General features: G+C 59.5%; 1 protein-coding gene across 7 annotated transcripts; it reads right to left on the reverse strand.

Moving 5' to 3' along the window:
• Nucleotides 1-1,422: 1,422 nt before the first annotated feature.
• TEAD3 (TEA domain transcription factor 3) lies at nt 1,423-27,098 on the reverse strand. Of its 7 annotated transcripts, XM_065698157.1 has the most exons (14): nt 15,839-15,977; nt 15,085-15,338; nt 12,202-12,266; nt 10,187-10,249; nt 9,994-10,056; nt 7,565-7,576; nt 7,124-7,261; nt 6,868-6,911; nt 6,698-6,759; nt 6,242-6,375; nt 5,398-5,571; nt 4,907-5,047; nt 4,558-4,710; nt 1,423-3,927 (listed from the first exon to the last, which is right to left on the reverse strand). In XM_065698157.1, exons 2-14 carry the CDS (start codon nt 15,218-15,220, stop codon nt 3,814-3,816), a joined length of 1,299 nt encoding a protein of 432 aa, XP_065554229.1. In that variant the 5' UTR covers nt 15,221-15,338; nt 15,839-15,977; the 3' UTR covers nt 1,423-3,813. The 7 variants fall into 7 exon arrangements, with proteins under 7 accessions (XP_065554229.1, XP_065554228.1, XP_065554226.1 ...); XM_065698156.1 differs by lacking the exons at nt 9,994-10,056; nt 15,839-15,977 and adding an exon at nt 26,952-27,098; XM_065698154.1 differs by lacking the exon at nt 10,187-10,249 and having other exon boundaries at nt 15,839-15,974.
• Between the last annotated feature and the right edge of the window lie 610 nt (nt 27,099-27,708).

Raw genomic sequence — 27,708 nt, forward strand, 5'->3', positions numbered from 1 at the left:
CCGGGAGGCGGGTCAGGGCCGGGAGGGCGTGAATGGGGACGCGGGTGGGTGTGATGGGTGGCAGTGGGGTGCTGATGGGGTGCGTTGTCAGGCGCACTGGGGGATAGCAGCAGTAAGGGCAGCTGCGCTGCTGCGCGCCCCCCCAGAGCAGCCCGCGCAGCAACTGGCAGTTCGGGCCCCCATCCCAGCATCTTCTCGGAAGCCTGTGGGACCCTCCGCGATGTCGCTGACATCCTCTCTCGTTAGCACCCAGGTCTCCTCGGGAGCATTCCGCAGCCCCCCGGGCATCTCTCCCATCCCCTCCCCGCCCCTACTCCTGCTTCTCCTCGTGTCCTGGACGGAGCAGGTCCTGTCCATGGGCTCATGGGAAAGGCGGCAGTGCCCAGTATTTGAGCAGCTTTCCTCCTCCCCTGCCTCCTCCTTCACAGCCCTTATGATGGCACTGCATGCACTTCCTACAGCCTGTTCCCGGGGCACTGATGCTCTCAGCAAGGGCTGGTACGCACGGGGTGCTGGTGAGCCTGACTCTGCTGTCAGGGTCTCTGTCGGTCCTGTGTGTGTGTTTTGTTGCCATTCCCAGCCTATGGCTCAGGCTGAATTAGCTCCACAGGGAGCCTGGTTAGAAATAAGTCTCTTGGATGCCTTAACCACAGAATCACGGAAGGAGGTGAATTCCCCCAGGGACAGATGACCTGGCAAACACCACACACTGCACAGGCCCTGAGGTGCTTCAAGTGACAGCAAAGAGCCGCCTGTGCTCTGGGATGGGTGGCTTCCCCAGGTCATTTCTCACCCAAGCCAAGGACCAGTCGTTATCTGATGTAGCAGCAACACTGCCCAAGCCAAGCAGTTTCCCCTTATTGCTCTTTGATGCGATGACTTTCAAAGCTCTTTGGAGGCTTGAGGAAATCACAGAATCCCAGCCTGGTTTCTGTTGAAAGGCACCTTAAAGCTCATCCAGCTCCACCCCCTGTCACAGGCAGGGACCCCTTCCACTGGAGCAGCTTGCTCCAAGCCCCTGTGTCCAACCTGGCCTTGAGCACTGCCAGGGATGAAGCCCGGGATATGGTTGGCTCTTTGGGCCGCATTTCTCAGTGGTTGGTCAGACTCAGTCCTCCATCACCTGATGCCAGTGTGGGGAAGGATGTGACCCCCTAAAATATGTGTCCCTGAACCCAGGGATGCTGTGGAGAAGTGTTTGCCCCAGGGTGGGCTAATCCAGCAGTCACCTTCCCTACAAAACCACCCCTGGTGATGCAAACACAGCAAAATGCTGTTGAATGCGGTGTTGCAATGCACAGAACTGTGGTCCAGGGGGAAGCACGACCCAGCCAAGGCGTTCCATGGGCTGTAGCAACCCTCATAGTCCTGTCTGTTGGAAGAAAACCACAAGAAATAAACCAATATGAACTTCAGAACCACTTGAGCCAACCCATGAACAAATAATTTTAATGGTTTTCTTTTCAGCAGACTGTAGTTTTCTCGGAGCTCCACAGTCTCCTCTCTTTGAAGTTGGACAGATACAGTAAACACAACAAATATATGATACAACCCATCACAGCTGGATTAAAAAAAATACACAAAAAATATAATACATTAAAAAAAGGGATTTTTTTTTAACATTGTGGACTGACACAGCTCTAAAAATGGTGATTGTAACCCTGGTAAGCTTTACAAAGTCGTTAAAAAAATAAAACAGTACTTCATGTGAAATTCATAAATACACTGGAGGAGAACAGAGGGGATGGGGGGGATGAGAAAGTGTCTCTGGGTACCAGGCAGCGTGTGCGGGGGGTGCGGGTGAGCACCCCGGGATGGAGGGTGCAGGGATGGATGCAGGGATGGAGGCACAGACCAGTCCAGTTCATGAAGAGCTTTGTCCCCCGGCAGGGCCGGGAGCAGGGCACGCCTGTGTTCTACGGTGGGGAAGCGCTGAGTTTTCATTCCCAGAGTCTTTAGGTCAGTGAGTGAAATGGAAGAAAGAAAAAGAACCACGAAACATCAAAGAAGCATGCTACATACGAGAACTCGGCCGGGCAGCCCCGGCACAGCCCTGGGATGGGGTGCCCATGCCTTTCCCTGGATTTTCTCTCTTTCCTTCCCCCCTGCTCTGCTGTCCCTGCTCATCGAGGCCCACCACTGAGTGGCTTCTTTCAGCAGCGAGAGGTTGAAGTCCCCACATCTCATGGAATGCGGCACCACAATGGCAGCCAAGGCCCTTTCCAAAGCTCTGGGGCTGTCCCTGCTCTCTACACCTGGCAGCACCAAGCCTAAACCCCCCCATCACCCCTGGCTCCAGCACCCCTCAACCCAGTCCTGCACCTCCCGCTGCCTTCACTCCACAAGAAACCCGGCCAGACCTGCCCACCGCAGGCTCCTCGTCCCCCTGCCAGCCTCCTGCCACCCTGCACCATGCCACCACCTCAAATCCCAACCTCTGCCCCTCCGCATCCCTCCTGTACTCTGGGGATGCTCAGCCCATGCAGAGCCTAGGGACTGGATACGCTGCCTGGGCCGATTTTGGGATGCAGCCACAAAAGCACCTCCAAGCAGAGCCAGGCCCCTGTTCTGGTGTCCCTCCTGTCCTCTGTCCCCTCTCTGTCCCAGATTCTGCCCGCCTGCAGCCTGGTCTTGCATTGCACAATGCACTTCTTCTCCCAGCTCCAGCTGCCTCCCCAGCTGCTTCCCATGGGATACAGGCAAGCCAGCCAGAGCGGCTGGGGGGAGCAGCTGAAACCACAACAGTCAACACCAAAAAAGTCCAAAAAGGTGAAATAAACAACAAAAGGATGGAAAATGCAAAATAAATCAGGCAAATCCACCCACAGTGCTCTCTCCTTGATACTCCTCAGCAAGCAACCACAGTGAGTACGTTTAGCCTGGGTCACCCCAAGTGCAGAGCTCAGGGGATCCCACTGCCATGTCTGCAGCCACTCCTGGAATGGGGACACCCCCAAATCTTCCCTACAGGAGCTGTTCCCCAAGCCCAGCATGGCTCTGACCCATCCAACTATTGTGTCACCTCTTCCATCTCCAGCACAGGGGGTGAAAGGAGGTCCTGGACACTACAGAGGGTCACAGTCCTGGTTACAAGCACGGTGTCTTCTTAAAAAGTATTAAAAAGCACTTTAATTTAAAAAAGAAAGGGAAAAAAAGAAAAAACGAGCCATAAAAAACCAAGATTGCATCATCAATGGCCTCCCACTTCTGTGCCACCGGCTCCTAGTGCCTCACCTGGGCATGGAGAAGGAGCATCCTGGGTCCCCTCCACCCTGTCCTACCCTGCTCCAACCTCAACATTCCATCCCCATGTCCCCACCAGCCGCCAGGCAGCACTGATGCGAATCGGATTCAGATCAGACCTGGAGTGATGCTGCTGCCATATCCTCCAGCCCATCTGTACTCACTCCTTTCCACTCAGGACTGGGACCAGGGCCCTCAAGTGCAGGGTGAGAGGAGGGGATGTCCTCTGCTCCGACATCCTGCTGCTGGCACTGGCACGATGGGCTCCCGGCCTTCCTCGGCATCTCCCCATCCAGCTCTGGATGCGGTTTTCCTGTCTCCCTACACTTCCTTTCCCATTCTTCTTCTTTTTTTCTTTTTTTTTTTTTTTATTTATTAAAAAAAAAAAAAAAAGAAACTGTTCCTAAGCTGAAAACATCTGCGTCACAAGTCAGTCTTTTTTGGCTATTGTTTTTCTTCCTCCTCCTCCTCTCTTCAAATGACTCCTCATGAGGCAGTGGGTGCGGGTGGCTGCTCGACACAGCCCCTCCACCCCTTACCCTTCATACCCCCACCCGTCCCCGAGGGCCCCTAGTCCTTGACCAACTTGTAGACATGGTGCTGGGCGCCGTGCTCGCTGGTGGAGACCTCGAAGACGAAGGCAATGCAGAGCAAAGTTTCCTGGGTATCCCTGTTGGTAACAACCTGCGGCAGAGCAGAGAGTGCATCAGGATGGGGCTGTGCCCGCGGGGAGATGCTGTTACTCGCGGGGTTGATGGGCTCAGACACTTTAACTGCACCATGAAAAATGTGCTACCTGTTCTTTAGAATTCCAGAATCAATCAGGTTGGAAAAAACCTTTAGGATCATCCGGTCCAACCCTTACCCCAGCATTGCCAAGGCCACCCCTAACCCATGGCACTGAGGCCTCGTCTCCACGCTGTGTGAGCACTTGCAGGGCCGGTGCCTGCAGCCCTGCCCTGGGCAGCCTGTTCCAATGCCTGAGCACCCTCTGGGGCAGGAATTGTTCCTCAGCTCCATCTAAACCTGCCCTGGTGCAGCTTGAGGCCGGTTCCTCTTGTCCCATCCCTGGTTCCCTGGGAGCAGAGCCCAGCCCCTCCTGGCTCCATCCTCCTGTCAGGCACTTGTAGAGACATTTGGGTTGTTGCACAGGCTTAGGCACAGCCAATTTAGCTGCACTACCAAGAGCTTACTGCCCAGTTTTTGGGAGCTCAGGTGTATATGCACTGCCAAGGCTGAGTGCCCTGGGACCAGGTAGCACACATCAGGCTGTGTCAGGGTGGGAAATGCTCCCTGGAAAAGGAAGGGAATTACCTGCAGGATGGTGAAATTCTCCAGGACGCTGTTCATCATGTACTTCTCCGGGAGGTGCTTGAGTTTGTGGATGAAGTTGATCATGTACTCGCACATGGGAGACCGGTGGATACGGTAGACGAACCGGCCGCTCTCCAGGCGCGCATATTCCGTCTGTGGGGCACAGCCAGGGTGAGCACTGGGAACCCAATGGCACATGGAAAACCACAGGGTGGCCAACTGGGACATGGTGAAGATGGCCTCTCCGCTCCCATGACTCCTAAACCCAGCTCTGGGGCTTTCTCCATCCTGGAACCCGCTGTGGACCTGATTCCCACCCCTTCCTGATGCAGTGATGTGTGGGACTCACCTCCACCTTCTCCACGACCTGCTTCCCAAAGGAGCACACCTTGGTGGAGACCGTGATGGTCATGTTCTCTGCACTGCTGTACTGGCTGCTGACACCATAGAATGTCCCCGGCCCGTCCTGGATTGTGCTGTTCAAATCCGCCTGTAAATGATGTAAGATACAGGGAAGAAGTTCTTAGTGTGAGGGTGCTGAGATGCTGGCACAGGGTGCCCAGAGAAGCTGTGGCTGCCCCATCCCTGGCAGTGCTCAAGGCCAGGTTGGACACAGGGGCTTGGAACTGGAGGAGCTTTAAGGTCCCTTCAACCCAAACCATTCCATGATTCTGCAATGAGCAGGGATAGGGTCCTCTTAGGTGCCATCCCACCCAGCTCTCCATGGGAACAGGGGACACCAGCTCAAGCTGCCCAAGATGCTCCCACTATGCTGGCAACCTGCACCAAGCCCATGGCTCAAGGACAACCCTCCCCATCTTCATCCTCCCAGCATCGTACCCAAAATTTGACGAGGAAGAAGGAGTTCTGGGGCCCACGCTCATAGAGCTCCTTGAGGCCACCTTTCTTCTCGGGGAACTTGTCATAGATCTGGCGGATGTCCACAGCCTCCAGCAGTGGGTCACTGTACGAGGGGTTCGTCTGCCCAATGTGTACGAAGAGGTGTTTGCTGTACTGTAAGGACCAGGGTGGGGAAATGAAAACGAGAAGTGAGGTGAAGCAGGAGGTAAGCTCGCAGCCCAGAAACCACCCATGTGCTGGCCTGCATCAAAACAAGCGGCAGCAGCAGGTGACCCTGCCCCTCTGCTCTGCTCTCGTGGAGCCTGCTTGCAGCACTGTGCAGTGCTGGTGTCCCTGGAAGGCCATGGAGCTGTTGGAGCAAGGCCAGAGGAGGCCACGAGGGTGCTCAGGGGCTGGAGCAGCTCCTGTATGGAGCCAGGCTGAGAACATTGGGGCTGCTCAGCCTGGAGAAGAGAAGCTGCGTGGAGACCTCAGAGCAGCTTCCAGTGTCTGAAGGGGGTTACAAGGATGCTGGAGAGGGGCTCTTCATCAGGGACTGCAGTGACAGGACAAGGGGTGATGGGTTCAGACTGGAACAGGGGAAGTTCAGGTTGGATCTAAGGCAGAAGCTCTTCCCTGTGAGGGTGCTGATGGCTGCCCCATCCCTGGCAGTGCTCAAGGCCAGGTTGGACACAGGGGCTTGGAGCAAGCTGCTCCAGTGTAAGGGGTCCCTGCCCGTGGCAGGGGTTGGGGCTGGAGGAGCTTTAAGGTCCCTTCAACCCAAACCAAGTGTGGGGACAGGCACATCCCACCCAGGTGCTGGGGACACGCAGGGGACTGTTACCGTTTCAGCATCCCGTGGCACCTCCATGAAGGCAGAGTACTCAAGGAGCCGGAGCTTGGCGGAAGCAATGGTACGGTCCTGCCAGACCGGCACGGCCGAGGCGGCTGGTGGGAGCGGAGCCAAGGGCTCATAACCTGGAGGGGACACGGACACCATGGGGTGAACCCCCCCTGCACTGCTGTCCTATTGTATCCCACACCCACCCAGATCTCCCAGCACGGGGGGCTTCCCATGGGATGGGCAAAACGTGGGATGAAAAGGGAAAGGGACTTGGAGGTGGGGGGGGACAGAGCCAGGAGCAGCAGGGTCCTGCTCATCGTGGAGCTTTTTGTTGGGTTTAAACCCAGGTTTTTCCCCTAGAACCTGCAGGAGGTGGTGGGAGGGTGGCACAGGGCAGGGGACAAATAGGACCAAGCAGGTTGCGGTCCCTGTAAAGAGGGCAAGGGCAGCACTTACTGGCTAGTGACGGAGGCATGGGTGGCTGGATGGGGTAAGCTGGTTGTGCAAATGGTTTAATGCTGGAAAGCAAAGAGCATCATTAGGTTAATGAAGCCTGGGTTACCCCAGCCCCTATGCCAAGGGGGAGTCTTGCCCAGTGCTGGGCAGTGGAGGGGTCTCGTACTTACTCCTGAGAGGGTCCAGGCTGTCCTGGGATAGGCCCACTCCAAAACTGGGAGAACAGCACAGTTAAGAGTCAGTAGCTTGTGACACCCCCAGATTCCCCTCCTTGTCTGATTCAAACTGCCCTGAGTCCCCATATCCCCCCGTGCATTGCACCAGGGCTGAGGGTGGCCATCAAACACTATCCCCCTGTCCCCTGTGCAGGATCCATGTCTTCCCCACCCCAGGTGTTCCTGTATGGGGGCGTGGAGCTGTCCTCACCCTGGGGGCAGCGGAGAAGACGGCCTGAGGAAGAGGAGGAGGGGGGCTGAGCTTGTTCTGCAGGACGCTGGCTGACACGATCTGCGCGGAGGACATGGAAGCCATGCTCTGCAGAGCCTTATCCTTCGAGACCTGGTCCTGGGGGGACAGGAGGGAGATGAGGAATTACAGGGGCAAACTGAGACCCCCCCCAGTCTGAGTGTACAAAAGCTTGGAGCTGGTCGTGCAGCCCGGCCAAAGGACCAGGGCAAGTTGATGTCCCCCCACCCCAGAAGCGCTCCTGTTAATAAATGCTTGAAGCTTGCAAATGTCCCCTGGGCAAGAGCCACGGGGGCTGTTAGGTATCGCCACCCCCCGGGGATGCAGAGTGTTGAGCCCCTCCACAGGAGCAGGCAAAAGCAATGGGGAACAAAAGGCATCACAAACTCAAGCTCAACTTACCAAGTTCATGGCCTGTCCACAAAAGAAAGGAAAAAACAAAGGTTAGAGCCTCGTGGGAGCCTGCGGGCACTGTGTGCACCCCCAGAGGGGTATCCCCCCCCCCAGCTCATCAACACAGCCTGGTCTGGGCACTGAACCCCTCGACCTGGCTCATCACCAGGGGATGCACATGGTGGGCACCAATGCCTGGGCTTAATCCCACCAGGAATGGGACGCCAAAGCCCCCCCACTATTTTGGGGGATTGTCAGCCAGTGTCTCTGTTGGCTTTGTCATGTCCTCTGCAACTTTTGGTATCCTTCACAACCTCCTCTGCAAACCCCAACACTTGCAGCCAGGGCACAGAGAGGAAGAGCCACCAGCTCCTGTCCTGCCCAGCAAAGGGCTGCCCTGGGATGTCAGCACCAAATTCCCTACAGGCACCACAAGGAAGATCCTGGGCACAACCCATCTGTGCTGTGTGTGCATTCCTATGGGAGACCAATTCTTTTTCCCTTTGCCTTTTGCTGGGCAGGAGCAGAGGGCTCCAAGGTCCTGCCTCACGGTAGGGCTGCTCCTCCACCCACATCACCAGGACACTGGTTCCACTGCACAGCCTGTTTTCCCTCTGAACCTTCCTCAGGGATCAATCACTTCATCTGTTTCCACCTGGGGCAGTGCAGGAGCATGGGCATGCAGCCACATGCAGCACTAACACGTGCATGACTGCAGCCTAAAATACTTCTATTGCTCACGGGAGAGAGTTTCCATTCAACGGGACAGGCACTGGGTGAGGGCAGAGGGGTGCCCACGCCTGGCTTTGCCTCAGTATGGCTGGGAAAAGACATTTTGCATCCATAGTGTATTGTTTAAAGGTTGTTCCCTGCTGGATTCCTGCAGTCAGCATGGCCAGGGATGGAGAGCACAGCCATGGACACTGGTCTCCATTCCCAGACTCCTGGGGTCACTCCTGCCCCTGACTCCCCCTTGCCCTGCGCCCTGCAACAAGGAAAGCTCATTTTTATCTATTTGATTTGGGGCTGGGAGCTGCGTTGAAGGTGCACGAGCCCAGAGGAGCCTCCCGAAATAGTTTCGGGTGCCCTCTCCTAGCTCTTCCCACAGACCAAACCCACAAGGAGTGGGAGTGCTCCTGGCACCCCACTCATGGGGCACCAGTGTCCCTGCGGAGGTTATGGTTTGGTGGGCTCCTGGGCAGCGTGAGCCAAAGCTTGTTAAAGCTTTGTGTGCCAAAATGCAAGTGCCAGCTCTGACAGTGGCCCCACTGCCAGCCTCAGTGCTGGACACTTGGACACAGCATCCAGGACAGGGGGACAGGGACACGGGGAGCGGATGATGCTTTTGGGACCCAGAGGTCATGGCAGGGAGCTGAAAGCTTTTCTGGGCTCCTCGGCAAGGCAGCAGGTGTCCCCCCTGGATCCTGCCCGTGGACATGCTTCCTGGTGTGACAGTGCTGGGATTAACCTCGGAGCATCCCAGCGTGCACAGCCCAGCCTGGAGCTGCTGTCCTCAATGGGGGGTGGTGCAGTGGGGACCGCTCTGTTCCCCACCTTGCACCATGTGGGCCCAATCTGAGCAGGGCTTGGTCCTTTGTCAATGCCCCCAGTCCTGCCCGTGCCCCCATCATCCTCCCCACCACCGCCACGAAGCACGGTGGGACCAGTTACGGAAGGGTTAGTTGGGCTCCAGTGAGAAGGAAGGAAAGAAAGAAAAGCCAACCAGAGAAGAGAGGATGATCCAGTTTTTCCTTATTCAGCTCCCTTGGCTCCTGGAATCACAGGCTGCCCTGGCATCCCCATTTCTCCTCCCTGGGACCCCTGTGTCCCCTCCACAGTAGCATGGCCCCATCCGGACCCACTGCTGTCCTCATCCCTGAGCTGCCACCTTGGCCATACTCGGCCCCTCGTGCATCAGAAGTCTCTGAGCTGGCAGTCTGCAGGGACCCGAGGACCCCCCTGCTTCTGCCCATATCCCACCAGCACCCATCATCAGTGGGGCCAGGTCTCAGCTTGCAGGGTGCCCTTTGCACCCCTTGTTTGACCCTGTCTTGCTGGCTGCTCTTGGGGAGGAAGTCCTACCCTTCCTGCGAGAACCCCTGATAGCCCAAAAGAGGGGTGCAGCCCCCATGGATCACCAGAGGAGGTTTAAACCCCCGTTTCCCCATAGTGGAGTCCTTGCTTGGGCGAAAGGAGGGGTTTTGGCACCCAAATTCACTCTTCTGGGGGAGAAGGAAGGGCTCTGCCTCCCCTCCCATCCTCGCACTTCTCTGTGCATCCTGCAGTGATGCCTCTAAAAACCCATCTGGTCCCAGAAGCCGAGGGAGAGGGAAGGAAAACCAAAACCACCAAACCAGAGAGGTAGTAAAGGAAAGCAAGCGGCACACCGCAGAGCTGAGGGCGTTAGTGGTCAGCAGGCGCGGCGGCGGGGCGCGTACCTTCAGCTTGGACTGAATCTCACGAGATTTCCGCCGGGCAAGAACCTGCAAGTGGCTAGAGACCTGCAGAGAGAGAGCAGGAGAGGGGGAACAGCAGAGCCGTCAACCAGAGGAAAGGAGGAAGGAGGAAAAAGGGGCTGCCCATGCTCACAGAGACACCGCCGCGGACACCTGGGCAAGGGCACCAACGTACCTTGATGCCAACCTGGTACTCCCGCACCTTCTTCCGAGCTAGAACCTGTATGTGGCTGGACACCTAGCGCCCACCACACCGTTCGGAAAGGAAAACACAGAGAGCGTGAAGATACGTTCATCCCTGCCAGGGGGGATGATGTTCCTGGGGAAGGGAGCATGGAAAAGGGGAGGAGCACAGGGGGTGATGGTCCTGGAGATGCAGAGGGTCCTGTGCCTGCCACGAGCTGGAGAGAGGAAAATCGGAGGGGCTCTGGTGCTGCTGCACTGATTGATGCTGGTTTGTGCCCCCCTGCTGGGGGTGAAGCTCCTCGGAGTGAAGCTGATGCAGCTGGGGGGGGGGGTATGTTTACCATGTCTTGGGTCTTCCCAGACAGAACCCCCGGCCCCTGTGAGTGCAATGAGCTAATGCTTGCAGTGTTGAGGGTACAAACCGGCTGGTTTGGGGGGGCCCTGGATTATCCTGCAGCGGGCCTGCAGGTCCCAAGGGAGCTCCAGGAGGGACCAGCTCATTCCCCTGAGGCTCCTGCTGATTTTGCAAGTGGGAAAGGTGAGAAGTGTTGTGAGGTTTTGGTGTCTGGACCCTTTTAAGGACAGGATCCAAAGCAAAGAGGCTGATGTACAGGCAGGAAGGGGACAGGCAAGATAACTCCTCCCACCAGCACCAAGCTGGACAACAGGCTGTGCAGGACACGAATGCACAGAGGGGACAGTGCCACATGCACTCCCCCCTGGGGCATTGCTGTCACCAGCACTGCATCCTTCCCCACATGAAGGGGTCCAGGCAGCCAGTTGAGGCTTTAAGCCAGAAATAAAGCACTTCTCGGCACTGGTCTGAACACAGGGACAGTGGCTGAAGCCTGCTCCCTCTCCCTCCAGCATCAGTCCTGGAGGGATGTCCCCCAGGCAGTGCCTGGGGACCAGTGTCCCTCCCTTGAAGGGACTTGTGGCATGGGACAGCCCCAACACAAGTGTCCCCATGCTCCAAACCCATTGGTCCCCTGTGGTGGGAGACGAACCCACTCCCAGCACCACAGAGGGGAGGTAAAAGCCACCAGACGTGTGACAAACAGACACATCCCATCAAGGGCAGTGTGTCCTCACCCAGGTTTCATCTCTGGCAGAAGGGTGAAGCTCCTGGGATGGATGTGACCCTGCTCACGCAGGCAATGGAGGACCACTGCATGTTCTCTGCCCTGCTGGCATCCATTTGCCCCAGCATCAATCCTTACAGGGCAGCGAGGACGGGGCAGCAAGCTCTGTGGGACTCCCAGGTCCCCAGGACCTGCACAGCCTGTCCCCAGGCCAGATGGGGACACCTTGGGATTAGCCGGGGGGCTTTTGGGGTGCCTTTACTGTGGTGTCTGGCACAATCAGCATAAAGCCTCAAGCTGCACCAGGGCAGGTTTAGATGGAGCTGAGGAACAATTCCTGCCCCAGAGGGTGCTCAGGCATTGGAACAGGCTGCCCAGGGCAGGGCTGCAGGCACCGGCCCTGCAGGTGTTCACACAGCGTGGAGACGAGGCCTCAGTGCCATGGGTTAGGGGTGGCCTTGGCAGTGCTGGGGTAAGGGTTGGACTGGATGATCCTGAAGGTTTTTTCCAACCTGACTGATTCCATGATTCTAAGGGTCAGAGGTGGGAATGGTCTCCAGATCCAGGTGGAGCAGCAAAGTGATGCATGTGGATGCACACACTGCCCAGATGGAGATTCCAAGGCTCCTGCCCCCATGGATGACCCCAGCACAGCCGGGGGTGGGGCTGGGTGCTGCCTGCCCCATACCCCAGATTTCAGGGCACCCACAGATCAGGCTGGCACTGACCATCCCGAGGGTGTTTGTGCTTGAAAACAAAGCTCCTTGCAGAGGATGAGGGTCTTGCTGGCAGCAGCGGTGGCTCCAGGAGGGGATACAGAGGACGGGTGACGCAACCGGGCACCCGCTCGCCCCCAGGCTTACCTGACCCCCCCTGCACCCCCAGAGTCCCCCCAAGAGGGGAAGCACAGCGATGCCCTCACCTGCTTCCTCGTCCGCGTCTTCCCCGTCCGCAGCTTGATGTACCGGGCTATCAGTTCGTTACGACCTGCCAGCAGAGCCAAGGGTCAGCCCGGGGGAAACAGGGGACAGGGGCACCAGCACCCCCCCATCCCCAGGCTGAAGATGCTGGTCCTTAACGAGGCTACTCTTTAAATGATGCGAGTCCTTCGCGAAGGAGGCACTGCCAGGAGATGGCGCTGCCACGACAGCTCTGGCCCGAGGGGACATTGGCGGGGCTCGACGGGGTATTGGGGTGACCCTAGGGGACGTGGGGGTGGCCAGACCGCTCCAGGCCAGCGGCACCCACTGGGTCTGGCAGCCCCCAAACACAAGGGGGATCAAGGGGGGCGACAGCGGCCCCCCAGGGACCCCACCACAGCCCTGACCCCAAACACGGGTCACCACGGACCCCTCACAGCCCAGACAGAGCACCCTAGGAGGACCCCATGAACCCGCTCCCTGCATCCCCTCCCACCAGGACCCTGGGGCGCCCCCCCCGGCACCCCACTTCCCGTTCGCAAGCTGGCGCTGGCCTTTCCACCACTATTTCCTAACGTCCCGGGTCTAATTCGAAGCAGAAGTTGCTTTTGCACCACATTTTGGGGGCCAGCTGTGGCCAATCTCTGCTCAAACGTCAGAGCAGCCGGGAGCTTTCTTGTGCCGGCCGCGGCGCCCCCCCCACCGTGCCCCCCGCGCTCAGGGGCGGCCGGGAACACCACATGGAGCTTCATGGACCAGATGGTCGCGGTTGGAACTTGTCGAAATGCCCTTGGAGCGGGTTTCAGCTTGAAAAAAACACCCCCCTTAAAAAGTAGATCTATAATCACACACACACACACACACACACACCCCAGTCCTTTCCTTCCAGCACAACCGGCCCTGGAGCAACTGGGACTTCCTGGAGGAGGGACACACATAGGGACATACAGGGCCAGGTGCCATAGGGATGGCTGCACTGTGCTCAAGATGGGTGCTGGCAATGGGGCGCATCCCAGTGGCACCCCGAAGCACTGAGCACAGCTCCCATGGCTCCTGCCATTCCCAGCCTGTGCCCTGGCCTCATTAGTGCCTTACAAAGGGCAGAGGCCCCATGGGTGTCCTCCAAAGCTAGGGGAGATGATGCCCGCTGTGGGGTGTGGGTGGAGGGGATCTGGTGCTGAACCCCAGCCTGGGGGTACCCAGCACTGCAGCAGCTCCCGAGTCACATCAGCTCCTGAGTCTCTTCCTCTCCTTATCCCGACCAAGGGAAATATGGGGAAAAATATGGGAAATAAATAAATAAGGGATATAAATGTGGGTGCTTTCCTGTGGGCAGCAGCCAGCACCTCCTGCACCCATCCTGCCTCGCACCTCACCCCAGCCACCACCCCAGGCTGTACCGTCCCTGTCCCCCCATGATTCACCCAGGCCGGTCCCTGTCCCCCGTGATTCACCCGGGCTCCTGCCATACCCTCCGAGAGGGCACGTCCTCCTCCAAATTACCACATTCCCCAAATTCCTCTCCCCTGACACCACCACGTGAACCAGTTGGACGGGCTGGGTTAAAAATAACCCGGCGGGCAGCGAGTGTAGAGCGGGGGCCAGTCCCAGCCCCCAGCTCCCACCTGCTTGCTGGCATCAGTGGGGCACAGGCTGCTGTGGCCATGGGCATCCCCTGGGACACCCCAGAAGAGGCGGATGGTGGAAAGCAGCGGCACCAAAGCACCTTTATGTCGGATGCTGGCATCGCCGGTGCCACCGGTGGCTCTTGGGGTTCCCAGAAAGCTCAGCACCACTGGCTGGGGGTCTTGGTGGGGAGGTGCTGGGGAGGGTGGGGGGAGATGAAAGGGATCTGCTGGGGGGGGGGGCACTGCCTCTTTAAGCAGCTGCCAGATGTCTCCGAAAGGCTGGAAAAACCGGTCGGGGCTCGGCGTTAGGGCCAGGCTCCCGGCGGCACTTCAGCTATTCCCGGAGAAATCCAAAAAATGCACCCGCCTGGGAAGCCCTGTGCTACCCCCCCCACTCCGGCTTGGGGGCCCCAGCAAGCGGGGTGGCACAAGGAGCTGGTGTGCAGACAGGGACAGCGGCACGGTGATCACCACAAAACCTCATCCCCTTTGCCCTTCTCTGTGAGCCATGGCCAGTGACATCCTGGGTGGGTGGATTCTGGAGGCTGGGAATGGAGGTGCTGGCCTTTGGCACTGCAGGGTGATGGTGACATTGTGAGCCATCCCCGAGGTCACCAGCCCTGGGGGTGACAACATTGGAGGTGGAGGGGACAGGGATGGGGACACCATGACACCTTCCCTTGCACTTTTGTTGCACCATACACCCTGTGCCAGCATCACCTCCTGTCCACATCACCCATCCTTATCCTCTTCCTCCCCATTGCACAGAGCCGCCAAGATGGAAGTGTTCTGGGAGACACCAGAAAGTAGGCTGAGAGCACTCCGAAACTCATTGCACCAGTGGGGCCAACCGGCCCTGCTGCTGCCAACAAAGCCACTGACAGCTGAGCCCGATGCAGGCGGCTCGGGGTGGGTTGGTGGCTCTCACCACAGGGTGCTGCCCACCCCCAGGTCCGGTTGGGAAGGGTTGGGAGCGATGCGGAGGCGCGCGGGAACGGGAGGGCTGGTGCTGGCCCCGCAGTCCCGCACCCGCTCCCTGCCCCACGGCTTCACCAAACCAGTCGTTCCGGCAGGGCCGAGAGAGGGAGGGAGCGGGAGGGAGAGTCAGGCAGAGGGAGGGGATGCGGGTCACTGCCACCTCCCTGGTCCAGCTCCAGGATGCACCTGGAGAAGCTGCTTCTGCTGTTGGGGGTGCTTTAAGGTGATGCCCCAGTGTGAGTTTGGGGCAGGAAGTTTTGCTTCACCCCCATCACTCACCGTACATCTTGCCCTCATCCGAGAGGATGATTTTCCGCCGGCCACAGGGGGGGTAGATCGCCAGCGCCTCCTGGAAGCTCTGCTCGATGTCCGGACTCCACACGCCCTCGGCATCATTGTCCAGACTCTTGTCCATGCCGTCCTGGCCATCTTCCCGCCCCTCCCCGGGGCTGCCACTGGCGTTCCAGCTGTTGGACGCTATGGTGCTGGCTACTCTGGGCTCCGATCCCGAGCCCCCACGGACACACGACAACCTGCAGGACACAGGGACACCAGTTAGACCCAGAGACCCTCACTAGAGCTGCAGTGACAGCATGGACAGAGGTCATATCCTAGCACTGGCCCTGTCCCGTCTTGGACCCACAGCTGGGAGCAGCATCCTGGTGCAGGGCATCACATCCACAAACAGGCTTTCCTCGGGGGCAGAGCCATGATTCCTATGAGTACTCCCAAATCCAAACCATCAGTGATCAACCAGGGTCAAACTGACAAGTTTGGGAAGGAAACAGCCCGGATGCTGCATTATCCATGAGGAGCTTGGGCACATGGCGCCCACAGGTGACACCTCAGGACGGGGCAGCAGCAGCCCCACAGCCTGTGAGCCCCAGCCCCACCCCAGCCCCACGCACTCCAAAACTGCCCCCAGCCCCAAAACCCCCACTCTGCTGGCAAAGGCAGAGCTGGGATGTGAAGGGAGACATCGGGCTGCTCTGAGCCAGACCCCACTAACGGGAACCATGTGCCAGAGCCCTACCCCTGGCACCGGGAGAGGCCCCCAGCACTGAGGATGCTCGGCCCGGGCGCTCCGCGCTGATGCTGGGGAGCCTTCAGCCCTGCTCCTGCTCCTCCTCCTCCCTTTGCCCGGCTCCCCGCGCGGTGTTTTGCAATAACACGTTCGGCGGCAGCTGCCGGCGGTGGGAGCAGAGAGGTGTCTCCTGCGCCGCGCTTCCCGGACGGGCTGGGAGTGTACAAAGGTCTCCGGCGCAGACATCTCCTTTTAAAGGAACTGAGCAGCCGCTGGCTGCGGCGCCGGGAGCGCTTCGCTTCTCCTCTCTTCTCGTCTTTTTTTTTTTTTCTCTTTTTTCCTTTTATAAAACAAGAAATCCCCCCCTCCCCCCTAATCCCGTCCCCATCCCTCTTTCCCTCGTCCTGATGTGATGTCAGCCCCGCCCTGGTCCCCGCCGCCCGCCCCTGCCGCCGTCCCCCCGCCTGCTGCTCCCCCTCTTGCCGAGCACTGTGGCCAAATAAGGAGAACTGGATTGTAGGATCGAGCCAGCCGGCCAAGGCGGCGATGGCGGCGGCGGTGCCGGATGGGCCCGCGGCACCCGAGTCCGCAGCGCCCCGGCTCCTGTGGCACGATGAGTCCCACGTTACCCCGAGTGCCACAGCACCCCAAGTCCCACAGCATCCCCGCTGTTATCCCAAGTCCCACAGCATCCCCGCCGTTATCCCAAGTCCCACAGCATCCCTGCCGTTATCCCAAGTCCCCAGCATCCCAGTCGTTACTCCAAGTCCCACAGCATCCCAGTCGTTATTCCAAGTCCCACAGCATCCCAGTCGTTATCCCAAGTCCCACAGCACACCAAGTCCCATGGCACACCGAGTTCTGTGGCACCATGAGTCCCATGGCACTCCAAGTCTCACAACACCCCAAATCTCATGGCACGCCGAGTCCTGTGGCACCTCAAGTCCCACAACACCCCAAGTCCCACAAAATCTCGAGCATTATCTCAAGTCCCATAGCACAACAACATCACCTCAAATCCCACAGCATCCTGTGCCTGCTGCCATGCTGCCCCACAGGGCAGCCCTCCAGAGGGATGCGTTGCCCAAACCGAGTGGACTGTCCAGGATATAGGAGGATAAGGGAACACCAGGTGCCAGGCAGGAATGATGCAGGTAGCACATGGAGATGGCCACAGTGGGTCCCCCCCGCAGTAGGGCTCTGTCCCAGTGTGGCACCTACAACTGCCTTGCTGGGTGCTGAGCCCTGGCTCCGCTGTGGCAGCCCAAGAACCCCCAGAAGACCAGGACCCCCAGACAGGGGAACCAGAGATCCCACAGCTGCACCACAGCAGCCCAATACCCTGCAGCCCTCAGAACCCATGGGGGCCTGGGCCCCACAGCCCTGCACCACCAGCCCAGGACCCCCCAGCATCCCAGTACCGCACGGAACCACGAGAGGGGAAAACCCCAAAAGCTGATGCTGGGAGTGACTTTGCTTTGCCAGGGGGACCCACCAGACCCCCTGTCCTCCCCAGCTGAAGGGTGCTTTTATAGCAAAGCTACAGGACCAAAGGCAAAGCTACAGGGCCATGGACAAAGCTATAGGTCTGCAAGCAGATCTATGGGGCTGGCTGCACCAATGTAGGCAGGATCCTGGATCGTGCAGCGTGACCGGCACCCTGGGTCACCATCCCTGTGCCAGACACTGCAGGCACAGGCAGGGTTCCAGCTCACATCCCCCAGCCCCGAGCTCCCCAGCCCCTTCCCACTCCACTGCTCCCCCCTCAGCAGAAAAAGCCCAGCCCAGCCTTTGCAGGGAAGCCAGGAGAGGAGGGAGCGTGATGCCGGGGTTCCTGCCAAGGTGCGAGGAAGCAGCTCCTCCTCCTCCTCCTCCTCTTCCACCGAACCTGCTTTTGGCTGGGCTGACACTGGATTTCCTGGAGGGAGTGTGCAAGGCGCTGCGCTGACGCAAGGCACGGCCAGCGCCGCGCTCCACCCTGCCCTTACAAAACACCACCAACAGCAGCAATTAGGAAACTGGTGTGGCTGGACGGGCTGCGGAGGGACCACCGGCCAGACCTGCTCCGGGCAGGGAGGTGACCGGACCTGCTGGGAAACATGCCACCAGCTCCTGCCTTCGGCTGCTCCCCAGGCACTGGGGGGACAAAACCCCTCCCCTGGTGCAGGCACTTCTGCGGGGCTTGGGGACCACAGGACCACTGACCCGTGGGGGGGATGCTCACCTCGCATGGGAATACTTGCCCCTGCTTTGGAGATGCTTGTCACCATAAGCAGGGATACTGTCTGGCCACCACACCAGGGGGACCCCCCAGTGTCCAGCTCACTCTTCCCATGCCTTTGTGGGGTACCACGCTCCAGCCCAAGGCTTTTAGTGGGTGCTGGAAGGGGGCTGCACTCTTGCAAGGTCCCACAGTCGTTGCAGGATGGTGCCCGCAACAGACAGGGGAGGATGTTGCCAGGGAAGCCCTTATCTCCCTGCAAGGCCAAGGCTGTGCCAGGGGATGGTGTTCCCACAGGATCACAGTGCTTGGCCCTGGCACTATGTGTGGGGGGTGAGACACAGACCGTTGTGCAAGCCAGGGAGAGCTGCTGAGGGCTGCGGAGCCTGGAAAAGCCACAGGAAGCCTCTTTAACCCCTGCAAAAGCAAAGGGGAGGCTGCACAGGGGGAGGCTGCTTTGGAGAGGGTGTTTTCTGCTGGGTGGCGGGAAGGAAATATTGTGGAGGCATGGTCTGTGGTCGGAGCGGTCGGTGGGCACCCGCTGGGCCTGGGTGCGGGTGCCGAGCTCAGGAGCAGGGTGCTGCCGGGGCCAGCACAACCAGCCACGATAGGGATCAGTGCAGGAGAGAGCAATGGGAGCACCGGGACATCACTGCTCGGAGCTGCGGGGCCACGACACGGGAAAAGGTGCCCGTCAGCCCCACAAAGACCCCAGGTATGGGGAGCTCCCTGTCCCCATCTTTGTCCCATGCCACCAAGATGGGGAGAATGGGGTATTCCTCTCCCCCGTGTGCTCAGCCCCAAAAGTGTTGCCCCAGCCACCCCTGACCTCCATGGGCAGTGGCTGTGTCCACTGCTGGGTCCAGCATCGCCCTTTGCGATGCTATTGCCACAGCATCCTGCTGAGCCACCAGGGATTCAGGGCATGGCAGCCAGCATCTGCTCACAAGGGGGTCAGCAGCAAAGAGCATTCCCTTTGGAGACCATTTTGGGGGGACAAGAGCAGTACCAAGGTTCCCTCCTTACCTGGGGCTCCCCCAACCCACAGCAGGGCACTACCAGCACCATACAGGATGATCCCCTGCGGTGCTGGGGACACTGGTGGGACAACAGACCCCAGGTGGGGGGGTCTGGATGCACCCCAGCTCCATCCTATCCTCCCATGCAGGAGGCCAGGAGGGATCCAGCCTTTCTCCCTCCCTCCTGCACACAGACCCCACAGCAAAAGGATAAAAGTTCATGGACAAGCCCGGGCAGGTTTGGCACGGCACGGTGCTCACCTCGCACCGGCACAGCCGCAGCACCGCAAGGCCACCAGCAGCCCTCCCCATCACCATGACCAGTGGCACCCACACCCAGGGGCGAGGGGAAAGAAGGAGCCCCCATCGCCCCTCGTGCTGAGTGTGCAGACCCCCATAGCCCACTCTGTGAGACCCCAAATGAGCAAACCCTAAAGCCGAGGCTCCTGCACACCCCAGCTCCTCCCCAGCCCATGGGGCTCAGCAGGAACATTGCTGGGGGGGGCTCACAGCAGGCTGCAGGCAGGCAGAGGCGTTTGTTAATGTGTTCCTTCTGTCAGGCAGGGGACCAGTGGCTGAGGGCAGTGTCCCTGCTGCTGCCTCTGCCCACACCGTGACACTGGGAGCAGGCCCTGGATAAATGCTGCCTGCACGGGCATGGCCACCAGCCTGGAGAACCCTTCAGAGCAAACCCGGAAACCTCAGGGCTCCAGGGGACCTCAACGAGACCCCAGCACACCAGGGAAGATGCTGCCCTGTCCCCTGCTGACCCCAGCGCCAGGCACCGAGCTCAGCTGAGCACTACCCAACAGCGCTTTGCTTGCAATAGCCAGGTGCTTCTCACAGGAATCCTGTACCCCTTGGCAGCTCGACCAGGGACCCCTCGGGAACACCCTGCCCCAGACCCTACACAGTCCCACAGGGAACACAATCCAAGTTGCATTCAGTCATCCCAGGGACAACCAGCACCCACTGAGACAGGTGACAGCAGCCAAGCAAGACCCCGCTCGGTGGGGAGGGCAATGGGAGAAAGTTTGTTTACATCGTGCTCCTCTTCCGAACAGCTCTCGGGCTGCAGTGAGGGATTCCCTAGCTTGGGAATGGAAGGGAAGAGCAGCCGCTCTGCTCCATCCCACCCAGGTTTGCACCTCCCTGCCAGGGACTATTGGCCACCTTCACTCCAAAGGGACCCCAGAGCGCACTGGGGACCAGGGCAATGGCAGAGCCCCTCATACACCAGCCCGGCTCCCTGAGACAGCTCGACTAATTTCCTCCCCTCTATCGCTTCCTGTCCCTTCCGGCTTGGCGGGTGGCTCAGGAAGCAATCGGAGCGGGGAAACCGCAGGAGGCCACGTGGCAGCATCCCACCAGGGTCCATGGTGCTGCCAGGGCTGCCCCAGGAACGTGCCCCCCAGCTCTGGCTGGATCCCCACAGCCAAAGGTTCCCCCAAGCTCCCAGCAAATCCCTAGGCCCCTGCTCACAAAACCCAGCAGCCCGAGGCTGAGGGATGCTCAGACCCTTCATCCCAGAGAGTGAAGAAAGAGGAAACTCAAGTGATTTGGCCCAAAACATTTTGGTAGGAAGAAGGGAGGGGACCAGGCAAACCCTGGGGCACAGCCCAGGATGCTTCCTCCTAACGGCAGAACCACGGGTGTCAAACCAACCCCTCCATCTCCTCTTCCTCCAGCCTGGGTAGGGCAGCAAAGCCAGGTTTCAGCTGCTGGAGGACCTGAGCCAGTTTTGCTCAAGCCTCCAGGTTCAAGACCAGAGGGCAGGGGACAGATGGACACCGTAACCCTCCCTGGCCCAATTACGGCCGCCCTGCCCAGCCAGGCCAGGGCGTTTCACCCAGCATAAATAGAAAGCTTTTGCAGCATTAATTGCTCTCTGTGTTATGAAACGTTCTGGATGGAAACAACAGGGTTGGAGTTGCCTGTCGGGGACAGGCCACCACCACTGTGGCCATCCTATGACACCCCCAGCACCGGTGGCACAGCCAGTGCCAGGCATTGGCACCCACTGGGGACCGCTGAATTCGCTTTGGTCCCGCATCAAAATACACCCAACCGGGGATGTCTCGTACTGAACATCCCCTGTAGATGAGCTCAGGGTGGCTACTGTGTCCCATATCCCAAGGGGCTCCTGGCACTGCTTGTCCAGAGGGTCTCTGGGAGCAGGGAAGGCCTAAGGGCCAGCGGTGGTTTGGTGTCCCCTCATCCGGGCGGGCCAGTTGTCCCGGATAACCTCCCAGCCCTCAGACCTACTCCTGGGTGGAGAAATGCCTCCATGGAGGAGTTTCGGGTGCCACTGCCCCTATTTAATGCCATTGCAGCAAGGACAGGGAAAGCATCTTCCCAGGGACGCCGGCTGCCAGGCGAGGATGAGGAGGATGAGGAGGAGGATGAGGAAGGCTGCAATGCATTTCACACCCACCCCCGGCTGCCTCCACCCCTGCGAAACCCAACCCAGCCTGCGGAGCAGCTGCCCGAGCTGCGGCACCACCATGCTGAGCACCAGGAGAGGAACACAGAGGGGCTGGGGCACAAACACTGGTCCCCCTCAGCACCAGAGACACAAGGCTTTGGGGGCTCAGGCACAGAGATGCTCCAGTCTGGGACCCAATGTGACATGGCAGTGCCACCCCTGTGAGGGGGACACGCTTCCCTGCCCCACCACGATGAGCATGAAGCTCAGGGAGCCTGCATTTAACACAGGAGATGGGTTACAACTACTTGAAAGGAGGCTGTAGTAAGGGAGGGGGTCAGTCTCTTGTCCTAAGTAACGAGTGATAGGACAAGAGGAACCGGCCTCAAGCTGCACCAGGGCAGGTTTAGATGGAGCTGAGGAACAATTCCTGCCCCAGAGGGTGCTCAGGCATTGGAACAGGCTGCCCAGGGCAGGGCTGCAGGCACCGGCCCTGCAAGTGTTCACACAGCGTGGAGACGAGGCCTCAGTGCCATGGGTTAGGGGTGGCCTTGGCAGTGCTGGGAATGGTTGGACCGGATGAGCTGAAAGGGCTTTCCCAGCTTGGTTGATTCTGATTACAGCTGCCCAAACTGCATCAGTGATTTTTTCCCAAAAAGGGATATTTTGGGGTAGCACCACTCTACTACTCGCCCTTGTGCACGCTGGGTGCCAGTGGCAGAGCATCGCCTTCTCCCAGCACCTCTCACCACTTCCCAAGCTGAGAGCTGGAATCGGGCACAGCGACTCCTGCTCCCGCAGATTGAAAAATTGCTCTGGAATCCTTGGGGAGGAAAGTTGCTAAAAATACATGAAGGCAGGATTCTTGGTAAAAGAAGGATCTCTGGCAAGAGGCATGGCCCAAGAGTGCTGGGGAGCACCCAGACATCGGAGCCAGACCCCGACCCTCTGGCTCCATGATGCCGCCTGGACAAGGCTGCAAGTGAGGTCCATGGGAGAGCCAGAACCCAAACTCACGCCACCAGTGAGTGCAGGCTCACCAAGTGAGCGCTGTGGCCAACTCACCCACCAAGAGTGCGGGTAAGAAGCCAGGCAGGGAAGAAGCGGGATCCTACAGATCCTACCCCAGACCTTTGCTCCCAGTCTGCAAAGCACCCGGATCTTCCTGCTAATAAAAACCCGACGCTTGCCTGGGCCGGGGGCTCGCGTGCCTGCGTGCGGGTGTGCTTTGTCCTAAACCCGAATTGCCTAAGCTTGGAAGGGGGGGGAAGAGGCAGGAGCTGGCTGCCTCTGGGGGAAGGGCGGGCGGTGAGGAGCTGGCATGGGGATCGCAGCCCATCCTCCACGCACGCCGCGTCTGTAAACTTTGAACATCTTCCGGAGAGAAGTTAGTGGCTATTGTGAACAGCTGGATCCAATTGTGCGAGCAGCGAGGAGGAGACAGTTGTGGGGGGAAAATAATAAGGCTTGGCGCTCCCAGGCAAGGATCCCCGAGCCCGGCCAGCCCGCCTGCCTCCAACCCGCCAGCAGGGAAACTGAGGCACGGAGCGGCACGAGGCTCAGCATCTCCCTGGGTGATGCAAACCTGGTGCTGAGGCATGCAGGGCATTGCCCTGTGTGTGTCCCATCACCCCACGGCTCTTCCCAGCCAATGCAGGGTCACCCCGAACCCCACAGCAGCATCTTCAGACCCCAGTGCTTGCTCCCGCTGCTCTGGGCACCGCACACATCCCTCCCTCCAGCCGGCTGCTTCCCGCAAGGCTCTGCCCACCACCTAAAATTAGCTCCAGCTCTGCCGGCCCATCCCCGGCCACCCCCCGCAGAAGGAGCTCTGCCAGCACACGCTCTGGGTCCGTCTGATCCCCCCCGGCAGCGAGGGGGAAGGGTATAAACCAGCCTCCTCCATTGCTCGCATCTTGCAAGCCACCTGTGAGCGAGAGATTCCTGGTGTTATTTCTTACAGGGTGAAATGCAGCCCTGAAGTCACCTTCTGGCTCGTAAAAGGATGGACGAGGATGAGATCTGGGCTGCCTTTAGCCAGTGGAGACCTGGCACATCTCATGACACAGCCCTGGAAGGCGATGGGCATGCTGGGTTTTGGTGCTGCTGCTGTCTCGCAGCACCAAACAGGGGATGCCGGGGACATCAGAGCATTACATCCATTCGGGACCAGATGAGGGGACACACTCCAACAGGATTTGCATCACCAGGAGAGATGTTCAACAACTGGACACTCATGTTTCTACGGACACCACCAGCTGTGCCAAAGCAGAGCCCTGTATGAATGCCATCCCCAACTGCCACCCCCAGGGATGAGACCGTAGGGTTCACAGCTTGTCACCTCCGAAGTTCTCAGCCACATGTGCTCACCACACACCCTTCAACAACCTGCATGGGGACCCCAAAACAGCGCCCAGTGCCATGATCCACCTACTCCCCACCACCACGGGTAGGCGAGCGGCCATTCAGCACCACAAGGAGGTTCTGCTGGGCCCCTCACTCCCATTGCACCAAGCGGGGAAAACCGGAGCACCGGGAGTTGCAGCGGCATGTCCGGACCTGCAGCAGGATGCGGCCGCGCGTTATCACAGAGGGGGGGTGGCTGCCCCTGCCACGTGCCCGCTGCAGGTTGGCACGGGGACGGCCCCGCCGCTCACCCCATCATTACCTCCCTCCCTTCCTCCCTCCAAAAAAACATTTCATAAGCCTCCACGTGACGGTGGCAATAGCGAACGCCCATGCGCTGCGGGAGCCTGCCCCGACCGCAACACGCAGGTACCTGGGCACCAACCCCAGGTTACACCTCGGACACACGGATGAGGAGCTCAGAGCATGGCCTGGCCACCCAGCAAATCCCCTGGGGATGGGAGCTCCCAAAATAAAGGCTATTTGGTTATATCACATCCACCAGCAGTGGGTGCAACACCTCAGCAGCCTCACCAGCCCCTTGCAATTGCCATCTAGAATTTAGTAAGAGATAAGTCCTAGAGATGGGACACTTTTTTGGACAGCATCCGTCCCATTCGTTGATGGGATCCCAACCCCACAAAGAGCCCTGGGATGGCTCTTGCCACGCGAATCCTGGCAGCACCCTTCATTAGGGCTTTGCAGCCCATTCTCCTCTTCCATTCTCGCTTCCATGGATAGAAGAGGTACTAAAGCACGAAAACACACTATTTTCATGCAAACAGCCCAAAATTGCCCATGTCCCCGGTTTCCAACTGAGCTCACCTGCCACCGGCCTTGTGCTCGCTGCTTTTGACAGGAGCCACGCAGTTACTCGGTATTTAATACATTAATTACAGCTGATTGGCAGTGCCACCCCCTCCTCCCAGAGCCAACCTGCTCCACACCACCAGGAAAGGCTCCTTTCCTCAGCATGGTGCCATGGCCGCCAGGATTCACCTCCCAACCATCTCTGGTTGTGGCAAGATGGGGATTAAATGGCGATTACAAGGAGATGGTGTTTCTGGTCTCATGGTAGATAGCCACTGTGTGTCATAGGAAATGGATGCAAGTCCCTTTTACTGACGGATGTGGGGCTGAAGGGGGTTTTGCTTTGCAGGAAGGTGATGTTAGAGGTGGGACGGCTGCTGGAGCGTTCATCTCTGTACCCCTTTGCTCCCCAAAATGCCCTGGTTGAAGCATCCCCCTGCTCCTAGCTGAGCCTTGACACTGCAGGCACCCCGGTGGGGACGAGGGTCCTTGCAATACCCAGTGCCACTCACAGAAGGCAGCTGGAGCCCGGTGTGGAGCTCGCTGCTTTCAAAGGGTTATTTTTGTTAGAAAAGCCAGTGCGGTGCCAGCCCCGGGCAGGGATCTGGGTGCCCAACATTCCCTGGGGACGGAAACATCCCCCTGTGTCACTCGCCTGGGAGGGGGTGGCTGCTGACCCCACACTCATCCGCAACCCCTTGCCATGGTAACACCGGCTCCACAGACCCAAACATGACTAAATCCAGGGCCTTCTCTCAACAGGGCACTTGTGCCCATCCTCTCCAGTGGGGAAGTGCCAGGAATGTCACTCAGCGCCACGGTGACAGTCGCTTTTCCCACAAGCAGGGTCCCAGCCCCACCACCCCACACCCATTTCTTCCCCAGTTTTGCTGTTGGATGACCTTGGCAAGCCCATGCCCCACATCCACTCTGGGGACCCTCTTCTCTCATCCCAAAGTGAAAGAACCCACCCCAAAAGTGTGTGCAGGGAAGAGCTTTGGTGCCATGGAGGCCCCAGGGGCCGGTGGGTGCATGCGGGGAAGGGGGGGGGGGATCCCCAGCCTGGCAGCCCCCCCGGTTCTCTACCCATCATCACAAGCAGCCCAAAACCAGGTAGGGGGGTGGCAGCCCCACTGGCAGGGCCCCCCGGGGCAGTGCCAAAGCCCTGACTCACAGCACGCACGTACCCGCGCCTGGTAAAGCGATAGGAGGGGACAGAGGACGCCGGAGCCCAAAATACCCCGGCGTGCCTGACACTGGAGATTATCGCTTTGCCGTGGGACAGTCGCCTGCCCTGACTCCCCACAAAGCACGAAAAACCCCCAAATCCCTGCCCTCACCTCTCCCCGTGCCAACCACCCAACGGCAATGGCAGGCTGCAGGGTGCCCACCGCCCTGGCAGGGCCTCCACTACCATTTCCAGATGGTTTCTCCCCAAAATACAGCTGTTTTTCTTACCCAACTACAGACCTGAGCAGTTTCGGCGGGTGGAGATGGGTGGCACTGAGAGGGCTTGGCCTTATTTTCCTTCCAAAGGGGTTAAGGAAGAAAAAACACACTCCAACCCCAACCCCAAGGAGGGTGTAAAAATAAAATAATAATAATAATAATAAAGATGACACACTGCAGAAAATTATACACCTAATTGCTGCCTCGTTAGCAATGCGCCCCTATGACGAGGCACAAAGTGTTTAGCATACAGTCAGTGTATGGTCATCCCCTACATGCGTGTGACACACATGTAACATGACATGCGTGTAGCCCCCACCCCCCGCTCGGGACAGCCCCCCAGTCCCGTGCTGTTTCCCCGGAGGGGAGGGGGGTGTAGCCGGGGCGTTTATCTCTTTCTATAACGCCTGGCGCCTGCTCCCGACGTACGGGCTATACTGTACACAAGGCCTCTTTGTAACCCCGTAGGTCCCTATAGGGGAACAGCCGGAGCGGGGAAGCAGCGCAGAACAGCCCCGACGGGGCGGGACCCTGGGGACCCAACGGGAGGGGGGTTGGGGACACCTTGGGGACACCGCGGCTGTGCCCCTCACGCACACACCCGTCGGGGGGAAGCCCCATGGGGACGTACGGGGCTGCCGGGTGTTGGGGGCGCGAGGGCTGGTGCGACCCCGCCGCCTCCCCACCATCGGCCGGGGCACGGTGCAGCCGGAGGGCCGGGAGGAAGGAGGCGCCGGAGGAGGAGGAGAAGGAGGAAGGGGGGTTGGGAGTCTCTTCCCGGCGAGCGCTTACCTGCTCCGTGCTCCGGAGGGGCTGGGCCGGCCGCGGGTGCCGGGACCGGAACCGGGGCCGGGCCGGGACCGGGCCGGAGCCGGGCCAGGGAGGGCGGCAGGAATGCGGGGAGCACGGCGGGCTCCCGGGTCCGCGCACGGAGCCAGGCGCAGGGACGGGAAAGTTTATGCAAGGGAGGAGCAGAAAGTTGGGAGTCAATCAGGAGGCGGCGGGGCCGGGCCTTCCTCCTCCTCCTGCTAACCTCCTCCTCCTCCCACCGGTCCTCCCGCCCCCCCTCCCGCTCGCACCCCCGGGGCAGCGGCAGCGAGCGCCGCGGCTTCCCCTCCGCCGGGACGTTCTTAGGGAAAGGGCAGCCCTGGAGCCCGGCTCGTCCCGCGCCCTGGCAGCGCCCTCTAGGAGCCTTCCTCACCCTCCTCCTCTTCCTCCCTCCTCCAGCCCGCAGTCCCGAGGCGCAGCCCAGGGCCGGCGCTGCTGTCCCGCCCCGTCACCAGCCTGCCAGGGTCCCCGCGTGCATCTTCATCCCGCTCCACTCGTCCTCACCTCCCTACGGTCACCTTCTCCCCTTCCACACATCATCCTTGTCCTCTGCATGCCCTTGCGCCGTGCCGCACACCTTCATCCCCCTCCTCATGCCCATCCTCACACTCTCACCCCCCACCGAACAGCTTCATCCCCCTCCTCACCCCTCTCCAAACACCTTCATGCCCCTCTTATCCCCCCATACACACCCTCAGCCCCCCATACCTATCTCTCCCGG

Source organism: Lathamus discolor, chromosome 19 (genome assembly GCF_037157495.1).
Source record: "Lathamus discolor isolate bLatDis1 chromosome 19, bLatDis1.hap1, whole genome shotgun sequence".
Lineage (NCBI taxonomy): Eukaryota > Metazoa > Chordata > Aves > Psittaciformes > Psittacidae > Lathamus > Lathamus discolor.

Excerpts from the sequence above, each read along its gene's own strand:
- TEAD3 (XM_065698157.1), bottom strand. The coding sequence starts at position 15,220 with ATGGACAAGAGTCTGGACAATGATGCCGAGGGCGTGTGGAGTCCGGAC. Across the intron at positions 6,376-6,697 it reads CATGCCTCCGTCACTAGCCA|GTTATGAGCCCTTGGCTCCG; the intron begins GTAAGTGCTGCC and ends TGTCCCCTCCAG. Across the intron at positions 4,711-4,906 it reads AGGTCGTGGAGAAGGTGGAG|ACGGAATATGCGCGCCTGGA; the intron begins GTGAGTCCCACA and ends TGTGCCCCACAG.